Source organism: Diuraphis noxia, unplaced genomic scaffold, assembly GCF_037042655.1.
Source record: "Diuraphis noxia isolate RWA-SAM2 unplaced genomic scaffold, SU_Dnox_SAM2 contig0004, whole genome shotgun sequence".
Lineage (NCBI taxonomy): Eukaryota > Metazoa > Arthropoda > Insecta > Hemiptera > Aphididae > Diuraphis > Diuraphis noxia.
The window spans coordinates 11,395,519-11,411,243 of record NW_028301714.1 but is presented as its reverse complement, the minus strand read 5'-3'; the positions used below and the strand labels follow the sequence as shown (position 1 = coordinate 11,411,243).

Genomic DNA, 15,725 nt, shown 5'->3' with positions numbered 1-15,725 from the left:
CCTATGCTTTAGTGTAATAATTTTAAACAGAGAAATAAGAATTTCCATTATTTATCATTTAAAAATATTATCACATTTTTATGGTACAAAATAAATAAGTAAAATTTAGTATTCAAATTTTGGATTAAATCAAAAATTTGTCCTTATTGTATTAATTCTTAGAAATAATGGTGAGAACAAAGAAAATCCATATAAGTATCACACACAATAATATGATATTGTATTAGTAAGAACTAATTAATTTTGTTTATAAAATAATAATCAATAATAATTGAATTTATTTATGTTTAAATAACTGTGTAATTTATATAATAATATTAAAAGTCATAATTGTTAACAAACACTTTTCAAAATTTCAACTGGATATATTGAAATACAACTAAATGGTATCTAAAGTATAAATAATTTTATCAGTCACATTCGATCTGTAAATAAGCTATTAAAAGAACTTTTATGAATGTAAGAAAGTATGAAATATAATTTAAAAGATATAATTATTATTTATATTTTACTAAGGTTAAGAAATTATGAAGAAAAAAAAACATTAAAATATGTTTTAAAATGTAAACCATTAAAAGTAGAAAATACGAATAATGTTATCTACAGAAATATTATAGGTGTTTGATCTTTGGTGTAGTGCTGAAGGGATAAATATTATGTATTTAACAAAAGATGAAAAACGATTAAATAACAACATCATCTGCTGTAAATCTCACATTGAAAATCTAAACTAAAAATGATTGCGTTTTTCGTTTAATGAATTTCAAATATACAATATATATACATAGATATTGTTATAAAATAAATAATACAAGTCACTAACGCAATATTTGTGCAACTGATGACTTCACTATGTATTGTCGTAATATATTTCATAATATATATGTTATGTAGAATATTTAGAAAGACATTTTATTATAAAAAAAAGGCTTTATAGGGGCATTCGTTATCCTCTCGTTCATCTCGGTGAGGGATAGTGGAGCATTATTATTGTAAACTTATTTGAATGCAATGATAAATCATCACAAAATAAAAACCTATTTTAAGCGGAGCTTGCTGATTTCTTACTGTACGCACTATTATTGTGCTTTTACGAGATCGCTACAAATATTTAAATTACTTGTACAAGTATATATTATTACAATAAATAATGATTGAAAATGTTGAACATTAATAAATTATTGAATACATAATTTTATGTTACATTCGAATCTTAAAAGCTACGAATTTAAGTATTTATCCGTGGAAATTATTAAATTTCGCTGATAATCGAAATTTAATGCTTATACAAAATATATGAGTTAAAGTTGTTCTAAAGGGCAAAAATAGTCATAACGTGCTATTTACAAAACTACAATTATTTAAAAAAAGTTTTAACTTAAAGCTCTGAAGGTATAGGTAGGTACTTATTACATTTAACGATTTTAAATTAATTTCAATGGGTAAAAATATTTCAAATTTTACTTATTTTGAATGCGTTCCTACCTAAATTAACTCAATCTTTATTTACATTACAAATTGGATTTTCATCACTTTAAATAATTAGTTTTTTCGAAACGTAGTATTTACAGAAACAACAATGAGTTGTTTTGAAATAACTTTAATTTCAAAATTGTTAAACATGAAAAAATTTGGTTGGATAATCTTTTATTTTTATACGCCATAATATTATGTTATAAATATATATATATTATACAAGTATAGGTAGATAAATGAGATAAAGTAAAATAATATTTCAACTTAATTAATAATAAATTAACTGCATACAATAAAATCACTTTATCACTATAAAATAGACTTCTAACTTTATTTTGTTTTTAATATTTAATATTTTTTATTTTTATTATTGGTACAGCTTCAATATCTTCGATTATCTACTTACATACAAAATATTAAAATAATATAATGGTTTCTCTAAATGTAGTGTTATGTATCAATATATTTGAGAAATGAAATGATTTTGTTGTCTTCAATTAGGCCAATATAAGAGCTTCAAAGAGATAGTAAGGCAGTCTTTGAGTTCTATTAATTTTTAATATTACAATGTATAAAATGTAAATATGTAATATAAAATTAAATAATTTTATTGTAATATATTAAAAATTGATACATATATTTTAATAAAATCTCTTTTGTATAAATAAAGCATCTTTTCCATTAATACCTGATGATACTTCAATTGATTCAATTTCGCTTATTTAAAAAATTTCTGTATCGAATGATGTGGTTATTGTTGCGGTGAAAAAATGCATTACTTTTTTATTATCCTGTTGTTTTGGGAATTTCGTATTGTTTGATTTTTTTTACAATTTTCTATGTTTCCACAATAAATTAATTCTTGTATTTTAAAATAAAAAAAAAAAAATCATCAGTATTTTTTCTTCACGATATTCAAATGTTTTTTTTTCCTTTTTTGTACAACATATTTTGTTCAGCTATTTTAAATCGTTTTGGATTTATGGTGGACTTATATGATTTTTTTTTTGTTTTGAAGGTAAGTAAATTTTAAAACTATTCTCATAGAGTTTTATTTGAAAATAGTATGGTATTACGAAATACACAATTTTTTACGAAAGAATTTTCTTACTAACCTTTTGAATACTCGATCAGCAGCCATGGTATAACTATGTCCTATGCAGAGAGGAAAAATGTATTTAAATTTACTGAGTATTGTATTTTCACAATTCATATAATCTAGTAATATACACACCGTAGTAAATGCATTTTTATTTTAGTAGAGTATGAGTCGATATGTTGTATACTACGAACTGTTTGATTTAGTTTTGTATCGATCTTCAAATCTCCAAAAAGTTTATTGAAAAGCTGATCGAATCTCATTTGACCAATATTGGTTTCTCCTTTAATCAATGTTAATACCTATAGGAACTATAATTTGTCTATAATCTGGTCATTTTCTGAGATATTTAAATTAAAGTTTCAAGTCCTAAATGCTTGGTCTATTACATATCGATATGAAATGTATTTGTAATACTCAGTTTAGTTAATTATTGATTTTGCATCATGTCAAAACACACACGAACAGTATTAGGTTGATTTTCGTTATGATATCCAATATTTTATAATTTTATTTAAAAAAAATATCTTTATGATAGTTTATATTGTATATTATATTTTTTCCTGCACAAAAGGATAATATCAACGATATTCCTTTGTAGTAAAATATAGTATCACACATAACAACGAAAGGCTCTAATTTGATAACTCTGGCTATATGAATACACAAATCAGTTTACTTTAAGAAATATTGAAATGTTTGCTCATTTATAAAGTTATAAAATGACAACATTTTTACTTTCAGCGCACAGCTGTGTATATTCACGAAAACTTAAAACTATTTTTTTTACTCAAAGAAGAAATAAGATTAATATTGGCTAGATATATATTTTGATAAAATTTAAGCGTTTAAATTTTAAAATGGGAAATGCTACGTTGTATTATAATTAAAGGAAATAATACGTTTCGTTACAATGTATTAGAAATTACACTTTACTAGAACACAGAATATTTAACTCTAGACCATTAATTTTGTACAGGAAATATATACAGGATTGGAATTAATGGAAAAACTAGAATCGTTTCTACATAAACTACACTTGATAATTTGCATTTTTTTATAGTATAAAGTGAAGTTAACATCAAAATAATGACAAACGTTTCTTCCCATCATATATTATTTCAAATTTTAGAATTAATTTATAACTTAGTTTTGATAAAAATGTAAATGCCACGTTATGATTGTTTGTCCTTGATATAGTTACATGATTCACCGTTTATGTAATAATTATCCGATTTGATAAATGAGAAAATTTTATCTAAGAAAATTACAAAAGAAAAAACTAAGAAAAACAATTTTATGCTTCAATTTTGTATGTTACATATTTTTTTAAATTTTTTAAATATTGAATTTATTTTTGATCCAATGATAAAACAAGTTTGAATATTATACCTAGCACGTAAACTTAGTAATTTATTAAAAATGATTGATTCGTTTTTTTTCTATAATGAAAAAAGTTTTTCATATATTTTTATTGTATGATGATCGATATAATGCATACCACATTTTATGTTGTGCACAACTACAATACTTTTATTTTTACTTATTTTATTCTTTCTTCAGTACTCTTTCCTTTGCATGACGTCTCTATAATAATGGGCTTTAAATTTTAAATTTATTTTTAGATGTATTACATGTTACATTTTCGAACTTTGCCTTATTATAGTAATTAAATGGCTTTTACGATATTGAATAAAATTAGAAATTCGTGAGGAATATATATCTAGATGCAATTTAAAGAAATATTGTATGCACCAAGTACAATATATATATATATATATAAATATATTTAAATTCTTTGAAATAAAATATACAATGACTTGTCAAATTATTGTACTTCAATTAATTCGAATATGTAATATTTTAACTGTCTTGAGAATTATGTAGATTGGAAAAACCTGATTAATGAACAGTGGAGATTCAAAATATTTGAAAATATAATATAAATATAAATAATAAATAAATTACTAATATTTTAGGCATAAATGTATATAATATCGATTTTTTTATTGTAAGTTATTATGAAATATGATAGTAAAAATATATCTATAACTAATAATATAGCTAATATTATTTGACCATTTCACTATAGTATATTGTTTATGTATTTAAGTCATAAAAATATAGATATTTCAGGTATTTATAAAGATTCTGAGCATAGCAAGGGAAGTATTGGTTTTACAATGATGAATATATTTTTTTTCTCAGGGGAAACTTTTTTTATAGGCACTCAAAAAATTCTATTCAGCACTTATAAAGATTGTGATATTGTCACGTATTTTCTTTTAAAAGGATATTTTTCAAATTTCTTACCAATTCTCAGTAATTCTTTGAGAAAATAATGAAAACATAAAATTTTTAACGTATTATTATATATAATTGTTTTTAATACAATCTTTATCATTTTTGGCTTTACTTAAAAACTCGAATGACGTAATAGTTTACCAATAGATCTAAAACTCAACAAGCGTCTAGTGACAGGGAATCCGAATGGCTGCAAGATGGCTGACTTCATTATCATTATCAGTTATCACAGATTTTACTAACACTTCATTCTCAAAATAATATATTTCTTTCCCTTACCTTATTTCTACCCGAGTTGTATTCTAAGTAGTGTGTGTTCTAAGTCTAATATACTAATTCCAAGTTTATTATTCTCTAGTGACAGTAAAGTATCTAATTGCTCTATCTTATTTTAAACACTGAACAGGTTAAATGATCTCACTACATCAAATACTCCTAAAAATATTTGTGTTTGAACGAATGATTATCAAAAATTACTAATTGTTAAAAAACTTGTTTGTTTAATTAAATGTATAATACTTTGAAAGTTTACACCACTACTCGAGTTTAAAATTAAAAATTTTTTTTTTTATAAATTTTTTGACATCAAAGGTCTTTAGCCTTTTAAATGTTTTATTCATCGCTTTTCTTTATGTACTAACCAGGAATATTGTTTTAAATTGTATTTTGTTCATTTTTTTTTTTTTTATTATGGTTTTGGTTAATTATGTTACGAGGCCTATGGATGTCACTCTCGAGATATATGGATTTTTCTATGTATTATGAAGGTTATTATTAATAATTAACTGGAATATCATCATTTTTGATAATTATATAGAATATTAATAAACTTGAAATTATAAACAATATAATATAATATATGTAGTCCCTGCAGGTGGGGGGGGGGGGCTAGAATACACCTGCAGTAGTCCATGCCAGTCGTAAAAGACGACCAAAATGGACCAAACAGTGGGCAGCAGCGCTGTTTGTATAAGCATAGACCTTTCTATGCCTGAATAGCACATTTTAGAAATAAGATGTGCTACTGCGATGCAGAAGGCAAGGGGAAACCACTGCATTACTACTCCTAACACACAACCATGATCTCATCTAAGAATAAGAGAAGATTGGTTGAAGCGACAAGGCAATATTACCTTGAGATAAAAAAAAAAAAAAATTATAATTAAGCGGTGTAGTGGACAAACATTTTGCGGGGTAACACTCCACTCTGTCAATCTAAACTTTAAATACTTATAACTCATAAACTACTCTTCCTAAATTCGATTTTTATGAATAAAAATACTTAGAAAAATATTCTGCTTTGGAATATGAAATTAAAACTCTATGTTGTCATTCGAAAAAGTAAAAATTTTAAGAAATGATAAGGAAAAAAATATTTTAATAAAAACGTTGGTTTTTGAACAACTTGAGACTATGTAAAAAATATTTTCAAAAACATTAGTAATTTTTGAAATAATGAGTGTTCAATGATCAAAAATTCACCCAGTATATATTATTTTTAAAATAAAGTGATAGTAAAATCTGTGATAACTGATAATGATAACGGAGTCAGCCATCTTGCAGCCATTCAGATTCCCTGTCACTAGACGCTTGTTAAAACTCACACTTCCATCACACCTGTGACATATTCAATTTCCATACTGTTTTATATACATTTGTATATTTATTTATGTTAAGAAAATGGTTTTTAGAAACAACCGGTGTATGAATTTAATAAAATAACCTTTAAAAACGATGGACAATTTCATAAATATGTACAGTATATTTTAAAGTGCATTGGTTATAAGATCATATACAATTTAACAAAGAAGAAACTAATGTCCAAGCAAAGCAGAATTCCTATTTTACATAATAATAATAATAATAAAAAAACAAGATATATATTTACAATAATATTGTACTTTATCATATTTCTAGTCGAGTGAGTAAAGCAAATTCAATATTTAAAATCAGTCATAACTTACTACGTCTGTGCATTCAATTTCAATTCATATATTTTTATATACCGACAATCGTGGTTAAAAATTAGATTTTTTTCCTTTAATTTTTCAACTGATAGTTTCATTCTTAGAGATAAAAAAAATTTACATTAGAATAATATTATACTTCTACAATAACATGTTATTATATACTAGCTATGTTGTATTTTATGCTGAAATTTAAAGATATCAGAGTTTTAAATGTATTTAGTGATTTTTAAATTGGAATTCGTTCTTATGATACCACTAGAAAAAAAGCTCATTGATCAAATATTTTACCATAAACGATATGAATCTTATAATAATATGTATCAATGACACAATCGCGTTATTCTCTCCCAATTAAGACTATTCGTAACATATTTATATTATGTGTATTATTATTATTATTATGTATTATTATTATTATTATTATTATTTTTTTTTAATTATCCCGCGGCAACTAAGGCCATTGGGAAGGGGGTAGTACTGTAGGTTGTTATTGAACTGTAGGTTGGTTTTACACGTGGGTGAAAGTTTTGGCAGAATTTCTATTGGGGCACCCGTAGGTTTCTGCCATGCCCCGGAGTGGGGGATGGTGGCACTTGTTCTCCGGACACCGTGATTTGCCCGGAGAAAAATGCTGCCCGATGGTCGAGGATTGAACCCGGTCCGGCTGAGCCACAGCCGACGCGGTAGACCACTCGGCCACCTCGGTCCCCCTGTGTATTATTATTTATTATTCAATACATACATTTTAAAAATGATTGAAAATTTTTTTATTTTATAACATTATTATTATTAACTTAAGAAAGAATAATTAATTGCATGATAGCGTTGATCAAAGGTGTATAAAAATGATAGAATTTGTTGACGAAATTGTATTTAAGTTAAACAGGATATCATTTGTAAAAAAGCATTATTGACAAAAGTACGTTACCGTTATAGTCTCGTGACTGGATATAAATATAAATACGAATACATAACACAATAATATACTATACTTTATTCTAGTTAACTGTATAATACACCAACAACGTTATTTTAATAGTTTTCTATTCGGAAAATACCATAAAATGTATAAGTCATACATAATATCATTGAATAGGTATATATTATACAATATTATATTATACTGAATGGTAGTATATACTTAAAATGTTTATCTTCTTTACAATTACTATTGTAATGTTAACACAGAACGTGATGTGTAATGATGGTATGAAATCAAGTTTTAAAAAGATTTATTTAATATGATGAAAAAAAAAAATATTGTGTTATAATAATCGTCATTATTTGTAATTATTTTAGATTCTGAGCGAAGCGATGAATGTATTGATTTTACCATGATGTGTGTTTTTTTTTTTTTTTTGTGTCTGTCATCACGTTTTGGGGCAGTAAAAATGCTTCGATTTTTGACTTCAGTACCTCGTTCGATTAGAAAGTGAATCTAGTTGGTACTTTGGGGGGTCAAAAGTAAAAAATTCTTAATACTTTTCTAAATAATTGAGAAAAACAAACTAAAAATTAAGGGAAAAACGGGAAATTTTACGCACACTCATTTTTCGACAAAATCGATTTTGGTTTTTGATGTAACTTTAAAACAAATGACCATAGATACATGAAATTTTCACCTAATGTTTATATAAGTATATTCTATCCACCATGCAATTTTCAAAAAATTTCGACTTAAGTTGAACTATTCATAGGCATTTCAAATTGTCGATCATTATTAGTTTTTTTTAAATTAATATCGATAAAAATTTACTTGTTAGGCAGAAAAGCTTGAAAATTTAATACAAGGCTCTTAACATATTGTTACAATAGCAGTTGAAAATAAAAGAAATGCATAGTCACAATTCTTTTTTATAAGCATTCAAAGTTTGAATTTTGACAAAATACGTAAGAATCACGAAAATTCACAAATTATTTTAAGATAGAAATTCATAAAAAATTTTCTTTTTAAATCTAAGATTTAAAAATTTAATACAAGATTCCTTACAAGTTTTTCAATCTTTATCACAAATAAAAATTCCACCGGAAATTCAAATTAAATTTTTATGAGCATTTGAAATTTAAATTTTTACAACATTGGATTTTCACTTTTAGCGATTTCCTTATTTTGGTGTAACTCTAAAACAAATTACCGCAGACACTTGAAATTTTGACTGAATGATTATATAGACGTTTTATATATTTGATAAAATTTTCAAAATATTTAGATTTGTTTTGAGCTGTTTACTGACATTTTAATTTTTCAACTTTTTTAGTTTTTTTTTCTATAAATATCGATAAAAATTTATTTGTTCGGTAGAAAAGCTTGAAAATGTAATACAAGGCTTCTAACACATTGTAACAATAGAAGTTAAAAAATATTAAAAATTCGTAGGCACGATTTTTTTTTATAAGCATTTAAAGTTGAAATTTTGACTAAATACGTAAAAATTACGGCAATGTTCAAATTATCTTAGATAGAAATTCATAAAAGTTTTTCTTTTTAATTCTAAGATTTGAAAATTTAATACAAGGCTCCTAACATATTTTTACAATAGAAGTTGAAAAATAAAAGAAATACATAGTCACAATTTTTTTTTATAAGCATTCAAAGTTTGAATTTTTACAACATATTATGTAAAAATCACGAAAATTCGTAAATTATTTTATGCAAGAAATTCATAAAAAATTTTCCTTTTATATCTGAGATTTGAAAATTTAATACAAGGCTCATTATATATTTTTACAATAGCAGTTGAAAAATAAAAGAAATATATAGTCACAAATTTTTTTTATAAGCATTTAAAGTTCAAATTTTGACTAAATACGTAAAAATTACGGCAATGTTCAAATTATCTTAGATAGAAATTCATAAAAGTTTTCCTTTTTAATTCTAAGATTTGAAAATTTAATACAAGGCTTCTAACATATTTTTACAATAGCAGTTGCTAAATAAAAGGAATACATAGTCACAATTTTTTTTATGCATTCAAAGTTTGAGTTTTGACAACATATTATGTAAAAATCACGAAAATACAGAAATTATTTTAAGCTAGAAATTCATAAAAAATTTTCTTTTTATATCTAAGTTTTGAAAATTTGTAATAATCTATAATATATCCTAGACAGATAAACCGTCTTCGCTCAGAATCGTTTTTTGTATACAATGATATAATATCATTGGATTCAAATTTAATTCCATCCATTACAGTAACCCACTTGTAACCTACTGTACAGCAGAGCGACATACACGACTTACCCGCTTTTTTTACCATTGTATGTAAGGTATTCATTAGTTACTTCAAAAGCTTTTAATACGATGATAAACAACGTCGCTTAGCGTATATATATACATACATATATATATATAGGTATATATATATATATATATACATAACAACGACTTTATTATTTTAGTATATAATAATTATTATAATTTAATGTATAACAGAGATATAATATTTTTACAACACGCTTTCTAAACATTCTTACGTAAACAGCTCTTAATGTGAATATATTTTATTTCATAGTTAAATGGAGTTAAATAACACGTACAAATATTTTCCAGTTTCGTCGATTTTGAATATATTGTTAAAACAACAACATTATAAGAGCCAATGTTTTCGGCATTGTTATTTTATTAATTTATTGTGTCATATTTTACTTATTGTACAAATTATGTAGTTTGTAGATTTTTTCTGTATATTTCACTCAAACAGTAAAAAATTAATTAATTGATAGTGTCTCGCCACATTTTAATTCATCAATCACATTTTATCCTTCTGCTGTCTGCTCCTTTATAGATTAATAAAAACTACTACCAGGTGTATACATATAATACATATAAACTATAAAATTTATATACTTCTCAGGAATATTATTTTGTAGTAGACAATGCAAGTATCCATTTTATACGGTAAAAATTAAATAAAAAAAAGTCGAGTATACAAAAAAACTTATTGACGGGGACAAACAAGCTATGGGTTATATCTTTCTGTATATATATCGTGTTCAATTGTATGCATATATTACTTAAAACTTCTTTTCAAATATTTGATGCACACGCACACAAAAACGTACACACAAGAAAATGGAAAATACGTAGGAAGAAAAAAAATAAATTGGATCGAATAACGTATATTATATTTTGATATTTGAATATTGATGACATTTATCCAGTTTGTTAACTTCACTTTTAATTGGAAGACTTACATAACTTTAAGTAAAATATAATACGTTTTGTCATGACAGTTCTTCGGATTTAAAAAATCTTCCTCACATTGAATCGGAACTCTTATTGCATTTAGTTTATTTTTCAATTTCTCGGTGTGTTCAAAATTTTTTTTCGAAAATATAATGGTCAGGAGTTGCAAATTTAGGCTTCTCAGCAGAGTTGTATGCGTTTCACGTCTTATTTACAAAAACCAAAATTTTTATATTATATTTATTTTTCTAGATATTTTATAAAAAAAAATATTTCTATCATATAGATATAAAGCTGTAAAATACAGATTAATAAACAAGAATATATTATGATAAATCAATATGAATAAAAAATAAATGTTAAGTTAAATTTTGTTTGAGTGATATTTTTTTCGTGTCTACTTTTTTAGTAAATTTCTTAAGATCTGGTTTCATTGATGTAAGATCAGTTCTTAGTAATACTGTGATATGATCATCAGTCAAATTTTAACAATATTTCGACTTAAATATTTTAATTGCTGAAAAAGGCGATTCACGTGAATATGTCATTCCAAAAAATTTATATCAATATTACCGCACAGTTTATAATATTTGGATATTTTAAAATAGAAATATACTTCCAAAATTCCAATATAAAGTGACAATTCTTTATAAACTTTTTAAGACCTTCATCTTTTTATGACTTTTTCGAGATTCGCTTTATGTGTGACAATAGAATGTGATATTGAATATCCGTTTTCAATGAAATTAACTAAAAATCAATTTTCTATAAGTCCAAATGTAGGCTTTAATTTTAAGTCTCGAAATCGTTCTTCGATGTCAACAATATAAATTCAAGTTTAAGTACAATGCAGACGTCACAATTATTTTTTCAATGTCTTATAAAATAATGTTTTAATTTATTTTGAAAACTAAACAATTTTTTTTGTCCTAGGTCACTAACTAATTTATTTTAACCTTGAAGAGATACATTTAACATTGCTAAATGTTGCATGTCGGTGAAAAATGTCATATCTCTTAACTGATTTGAATTTGAAAGTTAAAGAAAACTTTTACTTTTTTATTAAAAATACTTTGATTGGTTTTAGTTACCGAAAAAATTTGGTTAAAATGTCATTAATCGATAACCATCTAACTAGACAATACCACGGGACATCATTAAGAATATCATCTTCTATGTCTTTAAAAAACAACATCTATTAGATGATCATGTTTAAAATATTTAGAAAATATATGTTCTCTATGGATTATACAATAAATAGTTGTAAAATCTGGAAAATTAGTATCATTTTTTAAAAAAAAACCCATTAATCCATTTTAATAATATTGAAATTAATTCGTAATTTGTTATGTATTATGTTCATCAGATGTTAGCTATTATTATTGCTTTTTTGTTATACAAGTACTGATTAGATAAAATTATAAAATGTATTTAAAAATATTTTGGCTCTTGATATATATATATATATATATATATATATGGCATTTATATATGTGGTTTAGCTCGCCAATATATTCATTTTGGCTAACCCTGCTCTAAATCATATAATTTCTATTGGTTATTTATAGTTGTTTTTGAAACGTTTAACAGTGGTATCAAATTTTACTTGAATAGTATAATAAATTGAATTTTGATTACATAAAAATTCTACTTTAGGTACAACGCAGTTACGTGCAAACAATGATTTTTAATAATCATTTTTAACAACTGCTGTAACAATAGGGTAACTTCGTTTAAAACTATGAATATTAGTTGTTAAGGGTTTAAATTTTGAATAGCATGATTTCAATACAACTACTGTTTAATTATACACAATATCATTATGATCATGATAGTTTATATTCTACTTATAACAATAACGTTTAACAAAATTTAATATTAAAAGAATATCGCAAAAAAAATGATGTACATTACCCCCTCACCCCTACCAATTTGATTTTTGCATTTTTTTTCAGACCAATAATTAATACTCAATTCCTATGAATTCCTGATCAGCTTTTTATAATTCCTACTCCGATAGTTTTCCCGAGAAATCGATTTTTCCCCGGGTGAAAATTTAAAAATTTCATAAATTCAAAAAAATTAATGACAGCGTATATAGAAAACAATAGGTCAATAGAAGTAGTGAAGTATGAATAATAATTCAAACGATATTATAGGTTTTTTTTTTAATTTTAATAAAATTAAAAATCTGCGATAGCTGATATTTTATGATTTATGTTTCAAAATAATGTGGTTTAATTTGTTTTTATATTGTTTTATATATATACGCATATAAATGATAACATTATGTACGTACTTTTTGTATTTTATAAATCTGGTTACCATTCCTTAATATGCATTTATAGTGACAGATATTCATAACAAAGTACGTAGGTTATTTATTATTACTATCCGAAATCGCATGTGTCAGTTTCGTGAGCAAATCCTGATCAACTATTTCGTGCATCTCACCAGCCCGTCAACTATAGAAATTGTATTTATATTTTCCCAGCCCCACCCACACTCCAAATTTAACTTTTTGCAATTTTTTAGTACTCAATTCCTGTGAATATTTAAAAAATAAATATTATAATTTGAAAATAACTAAATTGATAAGAAAAGACCATGTCGAATTAAGAATTTAAAATTAAAAAATATATATTGATAATACTAGACCCATTTGATAAAAAATCTAAATTGATGAAAATCAAAATTTAAAAAAAATTATTATTTTTCAAATATATATCAATGAATTTTTACCTGGGGAAAAATCGATTTTCCGGGAAAACTGTTGGAGCAGGAATTATAAAAAGCTGATCAGGAACTCGCAGGAATTAAGTACTAATTATTGGTGCAAAAAAATTACAAAATTTAGAGGGGGGAGGGGTGATGTACGTAAAAAAATTGTATTCATGACGAATTCCAAATAACAGGTAATACCTACTATAAAATCTGTTGAGCGAGCAAACATGTAAAATAAGTAGCAATATTGCATAACCATGACGCCGTGTTACAATTGTAATGTAAACAAATTAATACATGTATGTACGCCTTTGCAATACATATTATTATGTCGTGTGTGAGCCGTATTATTATAATTTACATTTTATTACGTTATAGGATACTAACAAACCTTTCTGAATCGAAAAAAAACCGTATTGATTCTATTTTTGCTGATTATTTTGACAACGAGCTGGTGGACAACAGCAATATTTACGATTCACGCGACATATCGTGCCATGTAGTGTTTCGATATATTATATTATTATTATCTACTATAAATTGTTTTGCGTTTTTTGACAGACACAAATTATGATCTTTGAACCACGCCACAGACATGTAGTAATGGTCAAATGAGTGAGTGTGTCGTACAATTTCAACGACGTTAAACCGCAAAAGTGTTATTCTTCCGGTGAAAATGCTGTGGGAACAATATGGAAGTGCATACGAAATATTTGCGCCCGAACTGAATATGGGATTAGTAAGGGCGGGGAGTGGTACACGGGGTGTTTAACACGACCTTAATACGAAGGTATAATTGAAACACAGTTAAATCGTGAAATATTTTCAACTAAAACAAGACGGACGCAATTCCATGCGCACTGTACGTATACGTGTATGTAGTATGTACTACTACAAACAGTTGCATATATAATATATATGACCAATCTTAGATTTTAGTCGTCCTATAATTATGAATTTTATATTTTATGCTGCTACTATTCAAAACTAAATTTTTAGGAAGAAGGGATTTCATTCGAAATTTGACACCCATAAATAGGCGGCTGCCTATTTTGCTACTGTATTGAGCCGGCCCTGGATGTAAACACACTGCTTAATAATAATTTATTGCGGTATAGTCAATTATAATTTATTGCCGGCGTTTCGTTATTCTTACCTGCTTTTCGGCCACTTGCCGCGTGGAAAACCGTTTGATGAATGAATCCTCCCTCTGCAACGTCGGTTTTGATGTCTTTATCGTCGAAGATATAGCACTGGACAACTGCACGGTAGTTCTGAGTTTCATCCATCTCTGATTGCTCCTGCTTCTGTGAAAAATTAGAAATTCCGAGTTAGCGTACTTATAAAATCGTTTTTGAAATCAATTATATAACTCCCAGTCGGATTATACCACAGTCACGTAGTTGTGTGCAGCTAAATACATAAATATATTTAATACATTTCACATTAAAATCAGTACCTAGATATAGAGATTACGTAAATATTTGCAATGGAGTATACTAATAAATACATTGAAACATATTAATCCTTTATTCATACATTTATAAAATTTTATGAACAACAAAAAATATTTTAGCTAGTGTATTATTGAATAGAAATCGTTAGTATTGGACGTTTAGTTAATAACGATTCAATTAATTGGGCTGTTTAATGCATAATTAGTATTCCATTTAGATCACCGTGATTGGAGGATTATAGTTGTGGCCTTAAACGTTAGGACTTTGAAGTCCCCAAGCTGTGTCTAGGGATGCAGACTGTTGTGGTGTAGTTTATAGGACATTCTGTTTTACCAGGTATTCGTTTTTGCATAAAATCCGTTTCATTGGATTTTCATATACTTTAGATTTTTGCACCAGAAAATACGTAGTACCGTTCACAACGGTTTTTGGGTTATGACTAACTGAAATGCCATCATTCTTAAAAATATTATATTTACATATTTTCCAAATTATTTTTTCGTCAGCTG

The 15,725-nt window shown here is 25.7% G+C and overlaps 1 protein-coding gene across 4 annotated transcripts in view; it reads right to left on the bottom strand.

Moving 5' to 3' along the window:
* The window catches only part of LOC107172037 (uncharacterized), a 143,948-nt gene that overhangs the window by 65,139 nt on the left and 63,084 nt on the right, over positions 1-15,725 (bottom strand). For 3 of the 4 annotated variants that reach the window (XM_089226857.1, XM_089226860.1, XM_089226859.1), the window contains one exon: positions 14,916-15,066. In XM_089226857.1, coding sequence (XP_089082983.1) covers positions 14,916-15,066 — 151 coding nt within the window. The remainder of the gene's footprint in view (positions 1-14,915; positions 15,067-15,725) is intronic. The other variant, XM_089226858.1, reaches the window with a different exon arrangement.